The sequence below is a fragment of the Ambystoma mexicanum genome, chromosome 9 (assembly GCF_040938575.1).
Source record: "Ambystoma mexicanum isolate Mex_15411 chromosome 9, UKY_AmexF1_1, whole genome shotgun sequence".
In the NCBI taxonomy this organism is placed as follows: domain Eukaryota; kingdom Metazoa; phylum Chordata; class Amphibia; order Caudata; family Ambystomatidae; genus Ambystoma; species Ambystoma mexicanum.
The window spans coordinates 926649201-926672134 of NC_090931.1; the positions used below are offsets into that span (position 1 = coordinate 926649201).

The window sequence follows — 22934 nt, forward strand, 5'->3', positions numbered from 1 at the left end:
ATGAGGAGTTCAGACAAGAATAGATATCATTCAGACAGCTTTTAAATTTATTTTGCTGCTGGATGCATTTAGTAGTCGTGCATCAGTGGTATTCAAAAAGAGGTATTTGTAAAGATAACAAACAAAAATGCAAACAAATTATTCACAAATACTGGGTGTGCAGGGAGGTTAATTCTCAGTCTTAGCCTTGCCCTTACACAATTATTATGACAAGGTAAATTGCAAAAATGCAATGATAAAACAAGATAATGCTATAAAGAGCACTGTGTAACCACCACCTCTTGTGACAAGTGATTAATGTGTATTCAATACAAGACAATCCAAACAGAAGCAAAAAATGCGGAAACTCTCTGTTGTCTATAGCCAGGCTGGAGGGTGACCTAATACATGGTCGACGTCTAGAAGTGGATCAAAAAGATGTTGGGACCAGGAGAGATATATAAATGTTGGTCCTTAAGACGTTTCGGCAGAGTGCCTTCATCTTGGGCCTGGGGTAGGTCTCCCTAGGGTAGAGATATAAGGACACTATTAGTGTCTGAGTTGAGAGTTAAAAACTGTTTAAAAACACAATACAGAGTCTGTTCCAAGACTTTGGTACACCACAATCAAATCAGGCGGCAAGGGAGATAAAAGGACTGACCTTGGGGGCTGCAATGCTGCATGTATCTGGAGATTGCTTGTAGCACCAAAGTAGCGCGAGGTGCAGGAAAAAATGGGGCTTGTAAACGATAACTGCAGGCTGTGAAGGGCTACAGGAGTCAAAAACACATACAATTTTGGGTAAGTTAACAGTTATGGATGATCAGAACTGGACCATGGTGGCTTGGGTGCGTCAAATAAGGCAAACGCTCACCTTGCTGGGAGGCTTCTGTGTGGAAATTCACATGAGAGGCATGGGATGCCGGTTAATCGGCTGGTGTCCGCAGGATTACGGACCCGTGTGGAATGGTGACTTTGTTGTGCCCAATTCGTTTTATAATCTTGGGCTGTTAAAAAAGAGCGAGATATAAGTGCCCGTGTCCTTGGATAATGCAAATATGGTCTGAAAATTGGTGCAGGGATAGGGGGTCTAGTTACCTGAAAACCGAGTCCCGAGCTTTCTGCAGATTTGCGAGCAAAGTCGCGTGTGTGGCTTGCGAGTAGAGCGCCACGTACACACGAGAAGAATCACCAAGGAATAACCGAACTGTGTACGGCTGTACTGGATTGCGCATGCGCGCCGCGAGTAGTGTTTACTGTACTGCCCGGCGCGTGCGCATGTCTGTGTTCGCGCTCCTGTAGCGTTTCTGGGTGAGCCTGCTAAAGTGGAATGCTAGTCACTTGCTCATGCGCGTGAGGCAACGGAGTGTCCATTACCTTGCGAACATGAAGTGGAAGGGTAATGTATTACCCCGTGACTTGTGTAGGCTGTTATGAAATCTGGAGTACAAATGTGTTGACTCTAGAGGAAGTCTGGGGACAAATGTGTTGGGCAGCTCATATTAGACGGGGTAATGTAAGAAACAAAGTAATGCTGTAGGCAAATATTTTTGGAGAAGGAGTAATTGGTTGCTCTTATTCGGATGGGAATATAGTTGTAGGTGCCATGTTGGCAAGCGGCTCCTACAAGGTAACAAAAAAGAAGAAGCATAAAAAATATAATATGCTGAGAGCTGGTGAGGACGAAGAATAGAAATGGATATAGTTCTATGCCATCTATGATGGTGTCTTCAAAAGGCAGGAGAGGTAAAAGAAGTACTCATGAGGTGAAGAATATGACCCCTAGATGTATGATTATCTGCAGAAGCGAGTGGGGTCCATCTCATTAAGGCCATTCCAATATTAGTAACATACATAAATGTGGCCTAACAAACAAAACTCTTACTATTTCAAATGGAAAATATGCACACGTCCTCAAATGAACAGTCTTCAACCCACGAGATGGAACCTGTTGCACAATGTGAAATGACCACTGGCTTCCTCTTGTTGCCACAATAGCCCCTTTGTCCTGCCTTCCTAAGCCTCTATCTAGTTCCTCTATGACCTAATAGTAATATAATACCACTCATCAGCCCCCTGCCATGTAGCCGGATTCAGAACATACATAACAATGACCATGATCCCTACTACGGATTTTGGAATCCCATCGCCTAATGCATATAATAGAACCATCCTCTCTTACTTCAGATAAGTTTGTGTTGGGGTATGTAAGCTTCATACACAGAAAGATCACAATACTCCAAGTCTTTTTCCATTTACATTGAATGCAATGTTTCATGACAAAGAAATTTAAAATGGAACAAGCACACTAAGGGTATCAATTTCCATTCCGACAGAGTTTTATATTAAGTGTTAAAATCATATGCAATGGGTGATGCTTGGTTTTGAACATCATTTAATACTTCAGGTGATCTTGCAGTTTTTGGCAAGCAGGGCATGCAAGAGAATCTGCACAAATGCATTGATGCAGGGGTGTGGAATTCCTATAGCCCCACTCTCAGGACAATTTATTTGTTGTCAGGGACAAGCAAATGTCATGCCTCCATGCCAATTAGACAGCGGGTAGAGTCTGAATAGGTCTTTTTGTACTTTACAAAGTACTAGTCTGAACTACTGTGTACATGGTATCAAGTGTGTGTTGGTGAATTGGATGCATGGCTCCAGCAACTGTGTGTTGGTTGCATTGAGGTGAGAGAATTCTATTGACAAAGTGAATAGGATTGTCAAAGGTCTCCATCTTTCAAAATTTCAATCAGTCTCCTTTAGTGTTGAAATGTTTGTCCAACTGTCGCTGCCCATTAGAATGGATTAGACTGAAATCCGATGTTGGATAGCCACAGTATGAAAAGGCCAGTTTTAGACTATGAACAAGCGTAAAGTTCAGGTCAACGTTAAGGACAGTGAGAATGTTTAATAATGAACCTAGCTTTGGTCCGGAGTGACAAAACAAAGAGAAGGGTTCTAGACAGGTCACAGCTTAGTGTCAGGATGTAGATTATTCAGGTGGCAACAATTACACAATAATATTTCTTTTCATGTAAATGTGCGGCCGTTTGCTTAGAGAATTCCTGCACCATCTCTGTTTTTCAGTTGCACATCATCTGAAGTAGTGGTCATGCTAAAATGTGACAGAACTGTTCTAATAATCTAAAGCTTCTTTCATCTTTGTACAGACCCCATCCTTCTACTATTTTCAGATCAAACCTAACAACTTTACCTTAAAGCTCTATGTGATCTACCTCACTACTCCCACACCCACCAAAGTGAAGCGAGAAAGAAATTGCTTAATATATCCTCAAACTGCAGACAATTGCACGAATGTGCTAGAAAGTGGGATCTGGAAACACATTTATTTTATCTGGATAGGTTTGGCATAAGAAATTACGCATTCCTTTCCATTTTCCTCAGTATAGCTTTACCTAATTGTGCTATCCAAATAATACATAATTTGTGACACCATCCCACAGTAGTGACAGTAAAGTGAATGGCATACATATGTATGTGTTCTGGCAAATCGAACAGCCCTTTGTAGCCACAGTCGCAAAGCTAGTGTTTAAGGACGGTACCTGGCGCGCCCATCTCTCTTTCAAATTAATTGAATTCTTTCCCTGCCCCCAGCATCTCCGACCCACTCACTGTACTACTCTGCAACCACACCCCCACCCCACACCCCCGCCCCGCCTGGGCCCCTTTGAAAAGGAAACCTCAGACACTCTTTGCTATCCCTTGATTTAATTTTTCTCTGGTCCTATGTGTGAGAAGGTAAGATTGTCCATGCTTTTCTCTGCAGTTTGTGAAGTGGGTTTTTGAGTTGTGTGGAGGAATGGACTGTGATGATAGGCATACCTCTACATGGTGCCACAGAGAACAACATATTAATATGTTATACAAAGTTGGATAATATATATGTGTATTCTGCCCAGGGTATGCCCTACTTCTTTTATTTTTAAGTTTAAAGCCACAAACTATGATAGACCAAGTTCTAGTTACAGCTGAACATGTGTTACATTAATTCCTAAGCACGTATATGTCTAGTAAATCTGACAGTTATCAAATATAAGATAGCAAGTTGTGTCCATGTACCATATTTAATAAACCTAGACCACAGATGGGCAAGTCAATTTTTTACAGGAAAAGTAGATTTGGCTAACATCTTGACTCTTGGACAAGTCGTTAAAAAAATATTCCACACCCCTGTTGATGTGAGCATGGGATTTTCATGCTGTCTTGAATGCAGAGGATTCCAATGGAATGTTTTAGTTGTTGGCACCTGTTAAAAGCTGGCGGATTCCATAGGAAGCCATTGTATTGTAATTTTGACATTTGTTTGAATTTCAAAGTGTAAATAATGCATCCAAAAGCCGTGTTCGCCCGGATCTGCATGTACTTTTTGCACATTGTAGTGCAAACAACTAATGTCAAGGAGTGGTTTTCAATGGTCCTGTAATGACCACTTTTAAAAAAAAATATACACTCAAATGTTGATTTGTTTGTTCTCATTGGTGTAATGGCTGATGCATTTGGCATTATTTGAAAAATTGTCAACGTACAAACTGATTACACAATTATAATTTTGCGCGTTCCTAGAGATGCTCTTGTTCTCAAAGTCTTGACTGTTTTATTTTACCTAGCAATATGAGCAGAACACTTGGTTCAGAGTAAGCAAATGTCTTGTTCTCATCAAGTGATTTTTTTGTTCTCATCAAGTGATTTTTCAGTGAAGAACTTGACAACCCCCGCCTACAGTGTTGTAATATCCTCCAAATCTGCCTATGTTTTACTTTGCGTTCATGTTTTGTATTCTTTTTACAGCAAACAGGAATGTACCTTACTTGTATTGTATTTTGTTTGTTTGTTTGCACTAGCCAGGTCTCGGCTAGCCCATCACTAATCATCACCCACCTATCCTTACACTACAGTGCTTCCCCCTGTGCTTCGAAACAATTCTGTTGTACGTTGGCGTGTTATAAAACCTCAATAAACTTCAATGAAATCCTTAGAAAATGTACTGGTTTTGTCACAGCCACATATAGAAGACTTGTAAAATGTTTATAAGTAGAAAGCCTTTGCGGGTTGATCAGTTTCAGCAGCCTCAACCGCATGTGTTCAGCTTTATTCCAAGATTAAGCTGCTATTTTAAGGCCTCTTAAGTGTTCTCATTAGTTTAGTTCCAAGTGTGTTGGATCTCTTTAAGAGTGTGTTTGACTCCCAGTGGCTTCAAACTCTACTGGAGCTCGAGTCAGCTACTAAACCCGGGTCTCACTTGGCTGCACACCTCTTCAAGAGTTTTGTACTTATTGCTGGATAAAATAACTCAGTCAAGACTTTGAGAACAAGACTCAATAGGAATTAATTGACTAAAATGAACTGTTGAATTAGTTTACACAATAAAAATAATTGTTCAATAAAATGCTAAATAAAACAACCATTGTACCAAATAATGCATAAGAGGAATTTCTGTGTCTTCCCTCTTCTTACATGATACTTGTGATATATATCAGCTGTATAGATAGTAAGATTAAGTCCTAACAGCTTAGCGACCTATCTCTGAAGAAAAAAAAACATTTATTTTGCTGGGTGTGCTAGCACACCAGCACTGTAATCCTCATTCCCATTGGGTAAGGAGCAAATGTGTTGTTACTCAGACAACATATTAGAAGGTAGTGCCTCAAGTTGTTCAATTTGTGTAGTAGACATTAACATTCAAAACTACCAATGTAGCGTAAAGAGAAAAGTCCTCTATTATAGTTCCTATTAAGTATTTGACACCTATGAAAGCTCCAAGATTGCATATGAGCTAATCTTTCACCAGTCAGTTAAGCTAACAGACAGAAGCACCCATATGTCCCATTCAAGCAAACTTTTAATTTAAATTTCAGTTAGAAATGAGACAAAACACAGCTTTCTCTCAGATTGCTGCTTTCTAACCATCCAGTAGACTCACCTACATCAAAGTTAGCCTCAAAAACAATTTAGGATAATTTAACTCTGTACCTGAAGCTGTATTTTTGGGTCTTTGCTGACACTTTTTGTTCTCCATCGCCTTGAGGCTCGCTTGTCTTTCTTTGATATATCTACACAGTTAGCCTACATTGCACAAACAGTTAAAAGCAATAAAGCACTATTAGGTATTAGACAGGCAAGCAAAAACACAGACATAGATATAGACAGTACACACGGTCAAGTCAACATGACAGTTACAGGAGGAGAAGGATTCTGCCTTGCATTCCAATGCTACTTTCTTAGAATGGAAATGAAGCACAAATATAAAAATTGGTTGTTTGTCGTGATAAATCAATTACATGGGATTTATCCTAAAAATAACTAAAACAATATATATCTTTTTTTTAAACTTTTATTTATTGACACTTGGCAAGAATACATCATTATGAACAGGTAATTAGCAGTAGAGCAAAAGAGTTTCGAGCTCATAACAGTAGCACCAAGTAGTACATAAAATGAACAGACACACAGGGGAAAGCAGTTAGCAATCACGTATGGGGCACTATCTCTAGCCAGGTATGACCTGAACTCTCCCCAAATGTCCTTGGGACGACTAACTCCAGGCAGTAGAGTTATATATAGTTCCTCCATATCACTGGCCCAAGTAATATCTGTCAACCACACCTCAAATGTAGGGGGCAGTTTATGAGTCCAGCTCATCAAAATAGTTCTCTTGGCAAGTAACAAGCCCATGTTTAAAAACCTGCGCTTAACCACATCATATTTCCTCGTGAAGCCCAGCACATGTTCACAAGCCGTCAATAGCAACTGCACACCTAGTATGTCAGTGATGTCCACAGCTCTATTTTTGATTCCCCCTCTCCCCTCCCATCTTCCTTTTCCGTCCCCTGCGTCCCCTTCCCTCCCACCGCCTCCCTCCCTCTTCCATTCCTCCCTCCAGCCTTCCTACCCCCCACCTCCCTTTCCAACTCAAGGATTCCACTATTATTCAAAAGCCTTGGCTCTTGCGAGGTCAGTCCACAACTCTTGCTCTCATGAGTGCAGTGCGACGCTGGGATTTGTAACGTTCAACTCTGATGTTCTCCTCCTCTCATCTTCACTGAGGAAGGTTATCTGGAGGTATGTGGAGGTCGTTGAGGAGGGTGCCCCACTGCAACTCCATGTCGTCTGATTCCTCTTCCCTTCTCTGTTCTTGCACAATGGGCCTCATTAAACGTTTGCCAGTCTCGAAACGAGGGTGCCGGTAAACTCACTGGCACCCTTGTTTTCGGAACGGCAAACTAGGAATCTGCCTGCCGGGGCCGCTGTGCCCGACAGGTCTGACCTTGCTGTAACTGTCATGTTGACTTACCTGCATGTACTGCCTATGTCTATGTCTGTGTCTTTGCTTGCCTGTATAATACCTAATAGTGCTTTATTGCTTTTAACTGTTTGCGCAATGTAGGCTAACTGTGTAGATATATCAATGTTTCCGGACCGGCAAAAGTGTAATGAGGCCCCATGGCCGCTGTGCCTGACAGGTCTGACCCTACTGAGCACAGCGGCCACGGTAGGCAGACCATTCACAAAAGCGCCAGCAACATTAGCAACGGTGCCTGCGCTTCCGAGTCCCCACTCCCATAGAGTCCTACGGGACTCTGTTGGAATTGGGACTTACATTTTACCAGCGCCTGACTTCCCAGGCCGCCAGACTTGAAATCTCCAAGTGGCACCAGAAAGTCAGGCGCTGGAAAATGTTTACGAGTTCGGTGGAAACCCACCGGCAGGGTTACAGCCGGACTCGTAATGAGGCCAATGACCTTTTCTGCCCCTGCCCACTTTATAACATCTTGGGTCCATTGTTTTAACTGTGAACCCTTGGGGCACTTACATGTAATCGCCAAACAGTATTTTGCAAGCACTAATAAAAACACTGCAATCTTATTCAATTGTCTCCTTTCTTTCTGTTTCCCCCCCGGGTATCAGTCCCAGCAGACATACTTTAGGTATACATTCTATTTGCCTCCCCAATAAAGCATTGATCCTCTCAATCACAGACTGCCAGTACTTTACCATGTTCGGACAGGACCACACCATATACCAAAAATCTGCGACTCGCCTGTAACTCTCAGGCAGATATGCAGGATTTTTGCATCTATCTTGCGCAATTTCTGCAATGTCATGTACACCCAATGTAAGCCATTGAACTGGATTAATTTAAAACAGGTATTATATCCGAAACTCCTGAAATTCCTGTGCACCCCTTGACCCATACTTTCTTGTCCAGTGGCGTACCTAAATCTCGATCGCATTTCTCTGAGACCTGAAAAAGGGGTTGACGCGCCACTTTCTTGGAGTGCCGCATATAGCCTTGTGATTGCATGCCTCTCTCCTCCCATTGTGAGAATGGCTTGAAGAACCCGGGGTCACTGGGGGCTCCTCCCATGTTACCGCTAGGATGCTTGTCAATCGTGCAAAGTTTAGAAACTGCCGCTCGGCATGTGATACCTTTGTGCCCAGACCGAAAATGACAGCAAACGGCCCCCTTCAAACATATCCCCCAGCATACGGAGCCCCGCCCCATCGCAACTCTTGGATCTCATGTCGTTCAGTACATTTTCTACTCTGGGGAAATCCTGCAGTAGTTTTTCTAGACTATTCTCCTCCCCCAGTTTTAGTCTGAGGCATGTCCTCCTCCGCTTCTGCTGCACCACTGTCATGATTCCTGTCTCCTGAGCTCCCCTTGCGCTTCCCCAAAGCACTTCCGTCCCGTATGATATTGCCTAGGCTGGCCCAGTTGGAACCTGTCCGACCCTGCCACCCGGATATCCCATTTGGCTGTATGACGTAGGTGATAGTCCATGCAATAGAGCTCGAAATCAGGCTGGGAGAGACCTCCATTCTGGTGCTGCCTCTGCAATGAGTCCAAGGAAACCATTCTCCTCTTACCTCCCCACAGGAACACCAAAACTATAATATCCAGCTGCCTGCCTGAAAAAGGAGGGCCAGAACACGTGATATATTCACAAATAGTTACAATAGTTGCGGTAGAATAATCGGTTTGCATACCGCTATCTTCCCCATAAGTGAGAGGCAATTTGTTCCAATATGTAATTTTCCCTCCTAGGTTTGGGATGGTCATTCTTACATTATATTGAAAAGCGTCCACTGCCTCATGGTGGATTTTTATGCCCAGATACTTAAAGGATTCCGTTTCCCACTGTATTCTCACCATCGGTAGATCTTCCTGTGTCTTCACTTTCGAGGTTCCCACTGGGAATGCCACTGATGTGTCCCTGTTAGGATAGAATCCTGACAGCTGTCCCACATTTGCTATCACTTCCATCATGTTTGGGATGTGTAGACTTGGGTTATGGACATACAGGAGGACGTCACCTGCATATAAGGCAATAACATGCGCCCGTCTGTCCACAGTAAGGCCTGCATCCTTAAATTTATACTGTAAAATGTTACCCAGCGGTTCTAGAGCCAGGGAGAAGAGAATAGGGGAGAGGGGGCAGCCCTGTCTTGTGTCCCGCTCGAACTGCCACCTGGGGAAGAGCTCGTTCCCCGTTTTCACCCTCGCTAGAAGATTCTGGTACATAAGTTGGATCCATTTTAGCATGTCTGGGCCTATTCCCACTCAAGTCGTGTAAAATTCTAAAGGAAGGCCACCCACCTCCCCACACCCTGAGATTTCACTGTCCACATGGTGGATATTGCCACTCTTATCTCTCCCTCTGTAACGGGGTCCTCCAGTTCAGCTGTTGCTGCATGGGACAGCACTGGCAGGTGAGCTTGGCTCAGTAGATCTGCTACGATCTCCATGTCTGGTGGCCCCCTGCTGGTATATAGCGATGTATAAAAGATTTGCAACTCCCCATTAATTCCTTCTTGCATGTTTATTTCTTACCCCTTGTCTGTTAATATTCAGGTAACAATATCACTCAGGCTTTCCCACTTGAGGAGCCAGAGCAGTAGTCGGCCCGTCTTGTCGCACTCCCGTGAACCCTCTATACTGAGCATAGTTGTGGTTTCCTAGCTTCTCCTGCGCCTAGGCCCTCGTTCCTCTTTCTTGCAGCAGTTCTGCTCCACAGGAGGAGCCCCTGGCTAGGTCTCCCTCCTGTCTTTGCACTCTGATCTCAGCATCATTTAATCAGGAGAGTAGTTTAGCCCTGATACCATGGGTAGTGGCATTACATTTTCCCCAGATGGTCACTTTAAACGCGTCCCACATTATGCCATAGTCAAGTGTTCGTTATGGTCAAAACACTATGCAAAGGCCTGCCATATAGTTACCCTGTATATGCCATACCGTAACACCTCGACTGAGTCTCTAGGTGGGTACCGCCCCTCTCCTCCTCCCCCAATTCAATGTTGATCGCAAGGAGGCATGATCTGATATTGTTTTTCCTAGATAAGTGTCTCCCCATAATTCATATATCTGTCCTTCCACACTAGGATAAGATCAATGCGTGAGTGGGTGCCATGAGGATGAGAAAAGAAGGCGTAACGTGGCCATGCACCCTTCTGTTCCCTCAACAGCTCTACTTAGCATAACCCCCATGGCCTTTCTCAGAGTGTGCTCTGCCAATGGCTTATAAGTTACCCCACGGACCGGAACCTGTCCAGCTATGGGTTAGGCGGGCAGTCAAAATCCTCCCGGCACATATCATCTCCCTGTACATCTGGTCCCCTAGTACCATTGCCAACCCTGGGAAGTATGTGTCATTGTCCACATTATACTGACCTGTCTCCCCTCTAGAGTGCTCAGACCGATCAGCATTCTTCCCTCTTCATCTCCGAGAGTTTTGGAGACCTTCAGCAGTGTCCGCCTGGCTATCCACGTTAAGATCCCTCTTGAGTAAGTTGAAAAATGTGACCTATATAATTCCCCGCCACATGGAGCCTTCACTCTGTCGAAATCCGCTTTTGTTAAATGTTTCTCTTGAAGCAGTGCTAAATGGGCCCCCCACGGTTTCAGCGAGCTCAGTATTCACCTCCGTTTCTTAGCTTGACACATCCCTTGCACGTTCCAGGTAATTATAGTGAGGCATCTCATTTCAGGTGTAAGATTCCCACTCAATGGGCCACCCAATCCTTCTCCCTCATTCCAGCATTGCTATGCTGCTCTTTCCGCTTCTTTCTTCAGTAGGAAATCGCCCCTCCCCTCTTCCCCCTTACTCATTCAATCCCCCCTGATTCCCTTCAAATCCCCCCTAGCAGACCCCCTTAGGCCCCTGTGTTTTATCAACCCTCTCTCCCCTAATTTCCCTCTTCCCTCCATGGGCGCTACCTTTAAATCTGATGCTAATTTCTGCCCACAAACACTGTGCGCCTGTATGATCCGATCCCGTCAGACACCCTTCTTCCCCCCTCGCAAACCCCCCAAGTTGTCCTCCTCTCCCTCATCCCTCAACCTGATAACAATTAACCAAACAAGAACCCTTTGAAGCATTCCCTCCAACATGAGAGTACCTCTATGTAATACCTGTATTTTATGCCCTCGCCAGCTAGTCGTGCCCCCCACTTCCAGGGAGGGCCGACTGCCAAGCTGTGCTTGGGGATGGGCAACCCCCCTGCCCCGCAATAGGAGGGGAGAACAGCAAGGAGTTGGCTGGCTCTCTTGAACGTCGAACCTCAGCTGTTTTTCTCTGCAATTCTCCCTACCTCTTCGTCGCCGCCCATTGTTTGGTCCTGTGGGACCTCTCAGGTACCCCATGCCTTTAAAGCTTCAAATGTTCAAAGCAGGGGAGCCTTTCGATGAGCTTGATGAGTCCCCTCCGTAATCTTGTTTGTCCATTTGGGAGTCCTCTCCTCTCTCTCCTCCTGTATCTTCGTCTGTCACCTGCAGCGTGCCATCTTCCGCCACTGTTACTTTTCCTCCCTCAGACGTTCCTGGCATGTGGTCATTGTCTCTCATGGGTGGCCTCCCTGCAGGCTTCCGGGAAGCAACGTACCAGCACACTTTCTGGACCGCCATACTATGAGAATCCCTGCAGGGGCTGTTGCTCCCGGCAGGCCCCTGCGGGCATGCCTTTCACAGAAGCATCAGCACCGTTTGCAACAGTGCTGGTGCTTCCATGTCCCCGTTCCCATGGAGTCCAGGGCAACGTACTCATCTTGGAAGCAAGAAGACGCATATCAACACAGGTTGGAATCCCGGGTTCACGCTTAGAAACCTCTTTGGGCCCCCCACAATTATAATTACAATAACCCCATGCTTACTCTGGGAGTTACATAACCATTGCTTATCCCCTCTGATTAACTTCAGTCTGGCTGGATATAAGAGCATATATCGCACCCCATTGTCTCTTAGGGTTCGCTTAATCTCTTCAAAGTGCTGCCGTTGGGCTTGGAGCTGTTTCATGTAATCTGGGAATATTAGTACAGAACCATGGTCCGGGTCAACCCTCCTTGCAATCTGGAGAATAGCATCCCGGTCTCTGTAGTTGAATATGCACGCGATCACTGGCCTTATGTGCAGGAACTCAGTGGGTCCGTTTCACTGCAAACCATTTCAAGAGGTCTCTGGTGCCTAATTTGTTTTGTAGCCTGTCCTCTGAGAAAGGCTCTCTGGACTCCAACCTCTTTACCCTCTGGGAAGCCTATGATATGCACATTATTTCTGCAGGATTGGCCCTCCGCATCTTCAACCCTGTGCGTCAATGTCATTGTAGTTTGCAAAAGTTGGGAGACTAGTTGTTTAAGTGCTTGAATGTCTGCCTCCGCTGATGCCACTCTAATGTCCTTCTCTTTCTGTTTCTCAGATGTCTTGTATACACATCCTCTAGTAGCAGGTTCAGGTCCTCTCCTATGTGACCAATCGGCAGTTCCAGTGCGGTCTTAGAGTTTCGCACTGCAAGGAGCACCTCTGCTATTTTTGCTTCCAGGGTTGATGCCCGATCTGTCCTAACTGCTGGAGACTCTGTAGTCACAAGTGGCTGCAGGCGTGTGGCTGGTATTGTAAAGGAGACCATTTGCGGCTGGCGGCCTTTGCCGTCCCATCCCCCCCTCGGTCTGGGTGCACTGTCAGTGGGAATATGCGACCGCCGGCTTCCGCAGTGGAAATCATGTCTCTGCAACTGCTCTCTGCAGGGCACACCTTCTTCTGCTTTTGCCCAGTATAATGTGTCTCTGCCCTTCATGACCTCAACTGGGGGCGCTCTGATTGCAAGTGAAGCACCTGGTTGTCTTAGCCCCAGCTCCCGTGTTCCTCTCTCTGCCTCCTACACCATGCAACCACCTCTATAATTCGTGGCAGCAGTCATGAGCATCTTAACTCAGCTTCTCCCCTATCTGCATCCGGTCCTGCAGCCTAATGGTTTGTGGCCAGAAGCTAATGGTGCTCCACTGCCCAATAGGTTCTCTTCCAGTCCTTCTGAGTGTCCTCGGGCCGCATTCCACCCTCTCTTTTCTAACTCCGGCCTCAATCTTCTGTCTCCTCACTCCCCAACTCCTTTACAGGACCCTTAGGGTGTTGGGCACGCTTACCGCTCAGTTTGCTGCAATTATAGATTCAGCCCGACCCGCTTTCAGGCCGTAGTTCATATGAGTGGGAAGGGAAGGCAGGTAGGGCTGCGAGGGAGACAAGAAAGGAGGGGGCCAGATTTGAAAGGGACCTTCAAGACCCGACAGACCCAGATCAGAACAGAGGTGCTGGGGTGCTCCCGAAACCCATCGGGGGGAGACTACAGAAGTCGAAGCCCACCGCCTCAGATGAAAATAGAAATGCCAACTAATCAATTTTCACTAACAATTTCCCCCCTCCGCATACTTCTCTCAAACTCCGAACAAAACACAACCACAAACCTACAGCACAACAAGCTGCACAAACCAGGACTAATGTCTGGGGGAGGGACTCCCAGGACCCCCTTGTTAATTTGCATAGTCAAGTAACTTTGGGTCTCACCCTAAGTTACTAGGGGAATCCAGACGTGGACCCCTTGCTCACTACTCTTAGAGAGGCACAGCTCCTCCCTACTGATGAGGTCCAACCAGAACGAAACACGTGTCTGGGGATGCTGTTGGTACTCCTGTTCAGAGGAGAATTACCTAGCATTTCGGTGCTGGACTGCCCCAGGGCAGGACAAAGACTGATATGTTTGGGATATTTCTTCTCTGTGAAAGATAGTGTGCTAAAGACTCTGGGTAAGTCTCTCGTAACCAGGACTAATGTCTGGCAGAGGGACTCCCAGGACCCCCCTTGTTAATTTTCACTACATTGTAACAGCAAAACTAAAACACACAGACTTGCACAACAGTACACGATGACTACCGGCCCCAAACACCCCAGGCCCAGCCAACGGACCCACCGGGCTGAGGCCGCCAACAGCACATCACTGCTCTCTTGCACTTTTCCAGCTTCCTCCCACTAACTCCCCTCCTTTCCTCTTTCAGAGCCGCCAGAGCACCAGGGGACCACTCCGGTGGTGATAATGCGCGGTACAAATGTCCTTTAACATTAACATTATCATTGCTGCTTCCCTGTTGTCAGATGGGGAGCACCTGCAACCCTCCGCGCTTCCCTACTGCTTCATGTTTCGAAGTGGGAAGGCTGTGGGCTCGCTCCGTGGCTGCTGCAGATGGGGGCGGCAGGGGTGGCCCCAGTCCCCACAGCTTGCGTGCTCAGCCTTGGGGGTGTCAAGGCACCACACCCTGTCATTGCCCAAGTCTGGCAAAGGTCCCCAAGTGGAGATCACCTCTCTTCAACATTGGCACTGAACGAATCGCTGTGCCCATCCCGGGGCACTCAGTCCTCCCGCATCCCTCAATACCAAGTCGTTGCCGGTAACGTCTTCCCAGCCGGTCTGAGCCATCTGCTCTTTCTCTCACTTATAGCGTGGGCTCTTGCCAAATGCGCCCGTGGAGACCTTAGCACAGTCCATACTTTATGCCTGCGTAGCTGGTCAAGCTTATTCTAGGCTGTCTACTTCTTCGATGGCCGGCAGCCATCTTAGATCTTCACTTCCCACTTTCCCTGCTCTGTCCGCCTGCTGCCAGATAACAGTCTCGGGAGAAAATTGGAATCTTGCGAGATTCGCCCCATCGCTTCTTTCCACCTTCTGCAGACTAGGGATCTGCCAGGCACCAGACTCCAAGCCCTATTTCAGGATGTTTCTGCAGGATAAATACAGTTGGCCGCAGGAGCTCCAGAGGATCACATCTTCATCCCACTCCTCCTGGCCATGCCCCCACCTCAAGCCGGTGTTATCTTGAAGCGATGTAGAGGGAACAAAAGATTGAGGAAAGAGATATCCTGGTTGTTCTTGGGTACTGCAACAATCCTGGAAAAATATCAAGAGCCCCTGTCCAGAGGATGCACTGGCTCTGCTGCCTGCATGTTCCACAGGTGCAGGATCTCCTTAAATAGGCATCTCAGAGCGGCTACTGGACTGGCTGACCTCCTTCCTAATTGATCGATCGTCCCAAGTCATTTTGGGCACCTTCTCCTCACCTACTTCCTTCTCTACCTGTGGAGTCCCCCAGGGCTCAAACCCCTCCCCCTGGCTCTTCAACACCTACCTTTCTCAGTTGGCACCCCTCATTTCCTCCTTTTCCACCAACTTCCAGTGCTATGCAGTTGACACACAACTCTTTTTAAAACTTCCTGCTAACCCTCTTGCATTTTCTATCATCCCTGATTGCCTATCTGCCATCCAGTCCTGGTGCACTTCCAACAATCTCTGATTCAATGCCAGCAAAACCAAGATCATTCCCTTTGGGACCCCTGATCCCTCTTTTTTTTCCTGCACTCTGGACATCATCTATGGGTACTCGCCGGCTCCTTCATCTGAAGCCAGAAACCTTGGAGTCATCTTCGACTCCTCGCTCTCCTTCCTCCCTCACACTCAGGAAATTGCCAAGAAGTCCCACTTTCAACTCTTCCTTCTCAAAGGAATTCTCCCTTTTCTCCCAGAAGCTCAATGTTACCTGAGCCCTGGTTCTCTCTAGGCTTGCCTACTGCAATAGCCTTACCCTGAATCTACCTTCTTCAACTCTACGACACCTCCAGCTAATCCAGAATAGGGCAGCAAGACTTATCCTTGGCCTTAAACCCAGGGACCACATATCTCCGGCCCTAAACACTCTTCACTGGCTCCCAGTTACTGCACAGATTAAATTGAAATCCCTATGCATCATCCACAAGGCTGTCTGGGGCCTGGGACCACACTATCTGCAACTTTCTTTCACTAAATACTCTCCCTCTAGATCTCTAAGATCCTCTGGCACCAACTCTGTGTGTGTAAAGCGTTTCACTATACAGAGGGCCGGAGGCTGATCACTTTCTTCAGCTGGCTCCCTCTATTGGAACAGCATCCCCCTTTCTCTTCATCTTGAGCAGGGCTTCCTCAAATTCTGGAAGCTCCTAAAGACTTTCCTCTTCATCTCCTCCTTCCCTTATCCCCTCCTTTGCTAATCTCATAGTCACTGTGATTGGTGACCAGGGCCATTATGTATCCTTCAGGGTCCTGGTCTCCCACACCTAATCGCCCCAGCCTCTGCATACCTCGCAGCACTTGACTCGGCACCCACCGGCCTCCTTCCTGTAGGCTTGCACCATCTACCCAATGCGACTCCAAGTCGCATGGAAATTACCATACTATGCACTTCATCCGCTGCTCATCCATGAGCACAGACATTTCAGCACCTCCCCCCACTCCCACTTCCCCTCTCCTCGCTGCACTTGCACGTTCTGAACACTCACAAGGCACAGCAGGTTTATTCCTCATCTTCCACTGTATTATTGCTTCAATACCATTTTCCCTCCCTATCGCCCTTTGGGTGCTTTGAAACAGAATTGACTTACTGTAAAAAGTGCTTAAATGCACAATAAATAAATAAAATAAAAATAGGGCAGGAGACCCTATCTGCAGCAACGGTGCGGAAGTAGTATGGGAGAAAGGAAGAGGAAGACTGCCCCCGTCGACACTGGAAAAGAATCCAAAGATTTAAGAAAAAACGCCTCCAATTGCTCACAAACAGAGCCAGCCGGCCCCCCACAGATGAGTGGAACAATTCTGAACCCTCGAAAGGGAGGTCATGGATTTTGTCCTGAACATCGACAGAAGACCTGGTCACATGCACCCAGGCAGTTCTTATTTCTATGCCAAGGCATAGACCTCTCCTGGCAGTATCGATAAGGGAGACAGAGGACTCCAGGAGGTCCTGCGCAATGGGGTGCGAATCTGCCAACTCTGCCTTAAAAGTGGCCTGACTATTGAGCGACAAGCTTGGGAGGAAATCCCTTATTTATCTCCATTTCTGATTCGCTGCAGCGAAGATGGCATCGGCATAAGCCTGCCGGAGGTGAAGACCCGCATTTAGGTAGGTCTGTTTCCAGAAGTACTCAAGAACCTTGTTCTCCTTGCACAAAGAACTGGAAGCTGCACCCGACCACAGACGAACCTCAGCGCTTTGAGTACATGGACACGGCAGCCAGCACATAGGAGCAAGGCTGTGGGTGAGATGAAAGCAATATTTTCTCACTCTCCAGAGCCAAAAGTGGGCATCACGCTTTTTTCCAGCTGAGCATTCTCCCAGACCGTCTTTGTGAGAGCAAGGACGTCATTTTGCAAAGGGATGCCTGAGCGGCATGTTGCTCAACGGGCCAGGATCTCCATCAGGACTCCTGGTTCCTGTTGCGCTTGTTCTGGCTGGGGCACCCCCAGAAAATCAGCTAGGCCTTGAAAACGCTCATGAAAGGCCTTGACCGCGAGTGATGCCTCGTCCTCCTGTGCATCGTTGTCCGCATTGCTATCCAGTGAAGGGGAAGGGGACTCTGGGGTCTGCTGGAGTGCCACCGGATGGACCCCCCCTCCGATCATGCCCTGCAGAGGCCGAGCTGGCAGCGTGGGAGACTGCGGCACAGGCGGAGCAGAGGAGGTGTTGGTTGAGTTAGGAGGTGATGTAGTGTGTACTGTGAGAAACCAAAGGGTGTCTCACCTACTAGTCCCCGGGGATCTCCCTCTCAGGTGGCCAGGGCACGCCCATTGCCTTTGGATCCAGACCATGGGGGTGGACCAGTGCGGGAGGATCACCTGGGCCAGGGGTCATCGTGGAGTGGGGGTCCAAACCCCCCCCTTTCCACACAAACAATGGGCAGAAGAAGAGGACGACAGAGTAACAAGACTAACTTTAATACATTGCACTGGACATGTTGTAAAGACTGGAGGGGGGTATCTGTACTCCTGCTTTCTATATGGTAGAGGAGAGGCACAGAGGACCCCAGCCAAGATTCTCTATTTCGGTAGCTATGGACGAGCAAACATGCTTAAACTCTCAGGAGGTGATGCAGGCTGGTTCTTAAGTACAGTGTAGTCCAAGCACCCACAAAGGAATGTGCACACACTGCATTAGTGAAAACACAGTCTTCATATAATTAAGGTCCAAGGTTATGTACACAATCACAATAATTCACTTTGTGCTCAGTTGATCTACAATGGCAAATATATACACAATTCTACGTGGTACCACAATTACTATCAGCTTTCATTAAAGTGCATCAACTGTACTTTGGTCAAATGTCACACAAATCAATTAATAAAGAGAACCAACAATAGACATAGGAGGAATGCAGTTGGGTTAAACAAATAGGCAGAATAATGGCCCGGTTTACCTAGACACAGTTCTGAGTGAGGATCCCCCCCCCCACCTGGGCAACCTGTAAATAAAGATATAATACAAGCCCAGTCCATATATTGTTTCACAGGAGTCTTATTTCCTTCTAAATAATTCTACAGCCCCAATGTACCTGGAATAGTAGATTTCGATGTCGGGTCATCAACGGATCCTTCTTGAGCGGCTCCCTTTAAGGCACGAAAGTCCTCGAGGAAAGGGTGAACAACTGCGTCGAGGCAGCGGCTTCGGTCCTGGCGGTGCTAATCGACGATCAGTCGTGGACGTCCTGCGAAGATGAGGCATGCGGTGCACCACAACAATGAGAGTGTGTTGCCCAAAGAGTCTATGAAGAGCTTTGGCCCAGCAAGGGCATCGGGTCGTCTGGCGTCTCTGCGGTCTTTGGGTGACGGGAAACCCACCGGCAGATGCTCCTCGACGCGGCCTCGAATTTCTCCAGCGGGACAAAGCGGTCGATGTTGCAGGTGAGAGCGTCTTTGGATTCAAAGGGCCTCTTTACGATCCTGGCAGTACGGTATGGACGGTGCCGGTATGGCACCGGCACCGTCCATACCGTACCCTTACCGTCCATACCGTACATTTACGCTAATGAATATTTACTTTATGAGGTATCTGCACTTGGTGTAGTAGTTTCAGTGACCATTAACTTGGGAGGCCGAGACATTCCTGTCTCGGCCTCCCAAGTTAGTGGTCACTGAAACTACTGCGGATTGTATGTACATTTACGCTAATGAATATTTACTTTATGAGGTATCTGCACTTGGTGTAGTAGTTTCAGTGACCACTAACTTGGGAGGTTGAGACAGGAATGACACATTAATTATCACAGTGACTTTTTTTAGGTCAACTGTGAATATACAATATTGAGGCATCACAGAGCATCAACAAAGGAGGGAGGCTGGTACAGCCATTCAAGAGGTACATGATATGTCTTGAAACTAAAGATTTGAATACATTAGATGCCCGTTTTAAATACTCACGTGCAATTAATGATTATATTTTTCCGCTTACCAATGATGATACACACCTGGTGAATTGAAAGCTGCAACAATGGTATGTGACCTTATCTTTATATTTTGATATAACATGTTTGGACCTAGACAATAACTCTGACTGATCTGAACTGGATATCTGAATCTACATGTTATGATTTTGTTTGGAAACAAACAACCGTGAAACACAATCATGAACTATGTAATATTGAATTGAACCGAATGTTGGTGACAAAAACGATACATATATGGCGATTGGGTATTATTGATATTAACTTCATGTGGTTAAATGTGATTGAAACATTCAAAACATACGGATGTATGGTTTATGTTTTATGTTGTATGCTGTATATTTTATGTTAAAGTGTAATGAGAGCGCCAAGATCTCTGACGACCGACCATGACCACGAAATGCATTGGCATAACAAATCTATAGGCGCTGATTGATTACATGATGCCCAAGCCTCAGCAATAAAACAGAAGATAACAACAATCTTCATGATTTTAACAAGTGACCGCAGAGTGATTATTTGGAAATTGAAGTAATTACACTATAAAAAAGTTGGAGCAACTCCTATTGGAGAGCAAGGGGCAGCACACCTAGGATCAGATTAGGTTCTGAATCCTTTTCGTTTATATTTTGCGTGGTAACCACTGCCACCAGCCAGAAACTCGACAAGGGGGGACTGGACAGTGCCCCCTTGGAACAGACCTAGGGACAATCAAATTAACCCCTTCCAGTATTTCCACAATATGATTGTTTGTACAGGGTCGATTCACAATTTTGGACTAGTAAAGTCAATGGTGACTTTACATGCCCTGGGAGACAGTAGTCAGTCCCAGGGTATGGAGTCTATGTTTGGGGGTCACTATGACACCCCTGTATTACCGCACTGAGGGTGCTGTGTAACACATACACAAAAAACAGATGATACCCTATGGATTAAAAGACCCCATAGCCCATACACACACAAAAAGTCAGAGACATACCTCAAATCATGCCTAAGAGTGGGAGTAAAAGAGTCTCACTCTTAGCAGGAGAAAAAAACAAACCCCAAAAATCCAGCAAAGCTGCTGAGGGACTCACTAGGTTTGGGAAATTAGCCTTATAAGAGAATTCTCCCTAACACACACACAGGTGCCCAAAAATATACATTAGGAGTACAGGGTCGTACTCCCACCCATGGGTGCCATAAGGGTATCCCAAGGGTCTGTTCACCAAACCAAAAAGTGGAAGGAACAAGTTACTTACCTGTAACTGTTGTTCTCCAGCATGGGTCTGGCATGGATTCACATGCTCATGAATATTCCCCGTCGTCAGGCTGGGAATCCTCGGTAAAGAAAAAACCAGTATCAGTTTCGTTTCGGATCTGTCTTTCGTAGTAATAACCAATCACTGATCTCTGCGTCATACTGACCACAGCCAATGACTGCCCTCTACCTAAGCCCCGCCTCTGGCAGCCATCTTCAGATTTGGAAGCACGTGAAGTGGCAGTATGACCAAGTGAAGAGCCGCAGAGGGGTAGGCGGGAGGGTTCGCATGTGAATCCATGCCAGACCCATGCTGGAGAACAACAGTTACAGGTAAGTAACTTGTTCCTTCTCCAGCATGGGGTCTGGCATGGATTCACATGCTCATGAATAAAGAATACCTAGCAGTACCCACATGCACAACCACGGGAGGTGGCAAAGGCTCAACATTAAGCATTACATCAAACTCAACATTAAGCATCTTACCTCCTCACCAGGCTCACCTCAGGCGAACAGGTTGCGCAGCACTGCTTGGCCGACCCTGGACTCCTCCCTGGAATCCCGATCGACGCAGTAGAATTTCGTGAAGGTGTGCGTCGACCTCCACGTAGCAGCCCTGCATATGTCCAGCAGGGGCACACCAGAAAGGAACGCTGTGGTAGCTGCGATCGCTCTGGTGGAATGGGCTCTCGGACGGCCAGGCAGCGGTCGGTTTGCCAACCGATGACAGTACATGATACAGCCGGAGAGCCATCTGGAAATGGAAGCCTTCGAGAGAGCCTTCCCCTGTTTGACAGGTCCAAAGTTCACAAAGAGTTGTGACGTCTTCCGAAAACACTTTGTGCGGTCCACGTAGAACTTCAGCGCTCTAGCCACATCCAGCGAGTGCAAAGTCCTCTCAGTCGGCGACGAAGGCGACGGGAAGAACACAGGCAACACCAAGGGTTTGTTGAGGTGGAAGTCCGACGGCACCTTGGGCATGAAGGAGGGGTGCGTCCTAAGCACTACCCTCGTGTCGTGAAAAGTCAAGTACGGGGCCTTGCAGGAAAGGGCCTGGATCTCTCCCACTCGTCGTGCGGAGGTGATAGCCACAAGAAACGCTGTTTTCCACGACAGAAACTTCAACGGGGCCGAGTGCAGAGGCTCGAACGGCGGTCCCATGAGCTTTGTCAGCACCACGTTGAGCTCCCACGCCGGGGCCGGAGCCTTCACCGGCGGGAACGATCTGAACAGTCCCTTCATGAACTCTTTCACCAGACGATGAGACCACAAGGACGTCCGCCGCGTGGTTCTGGTGTATCGGGAGATCGCAGCAAGATGAATCTTGATGGACGCGTGCGCCAGTCCAGCTTTGGCCAGCGTCAGCAGGTACGGCAGTACTTGGGGGGCCGTAATCCGTAGAGGGTTAATCTTCTGTGCGTGGCACCAGACAGAGAACCTCTTCCATTTGTGTCCGTAGCATTTAAGAGTCGAGGACGCCCTGGCCTTTGCAAGAACCTCTCTGCAGTCGGCCGGTATGTCGTATCCTCCAAACTCTAGCGCTGCAGGAGCCAGGCCTGCAAGTTCAGCGACTTCGGTCATGGTGGAGGATGGCGCCTCCTTCCCTGGAGAGTAGATCCGCGTCCACCGGCAGCTTGATTGACGGGGACGCTGACAAGTCCAGAAGGTCCGGGAACCATATCTGCCTCGGCCACGCAGGTGCGACGAGAATCATCCTGCACCGTGACCTCGAGCTGGTTGACGAACCGGATTAGCAGTGGCAATGGAGGGAACGCGTAGAGGAACAGGCCCTCCCAGGGGAACGAGAAAGCATCGCCCATGCTCCTCGCCTGGGGAAACCTGCTGGCGAACCTCCGGCACTTGGAGTTCGTCGCCGTCGCGAACAGGTCGATCTGGGGTGTGCCCCACCGTCGGAAGAGACGATCCACTAGATCCTGCCGTAGTTCCCACTCGTGGCACGAGCGCAGCTCCCTGCTGAGTGAGTCGGCGGTGGTGTTTTTTATCCCTGCCAGATGAAACGGCACCAGAAATATCCCTTGGGCGATGGCCCAATGCCACAGGTCCTGCGCTTCCTTGGACAGTGCTGGGGACCTGGTTCCGCCCTGCTTCCTGATGTAAAACATGGTGGTG

The 22934-nt window shown here is 47.3% G+C and overlaps 1 protein-coding gene across 3 annotated transcripts in view; it reads right to left on the bottom strand.

The window, feature by feature from the left end:
• OSBPL6 (oxysterol binding protein like 6) overlaps positions 1-22934 on the bottom strand; it is a 3803429-nt gene that overhangs the window by 2146198 nt on the left and 1634297 nt on the right. For 2 of the 3 annotated variants that reach the window (XM_069616109.1, XM_069616110.1), the window contains exon 9: positions 5974-6066. The exons of the other annotated variant lie outside the window; for it this stretch is intronic. In XM_069616109.1, coding sequence (XP_069472210.1) covers positions 5974-6066 — 93 coding nt within the window. The remainder of the gene's footprint in view (positions 1-5973; positions 6067-22934) is intronic. 3 annotated transcript variants of the gene reach the window in all.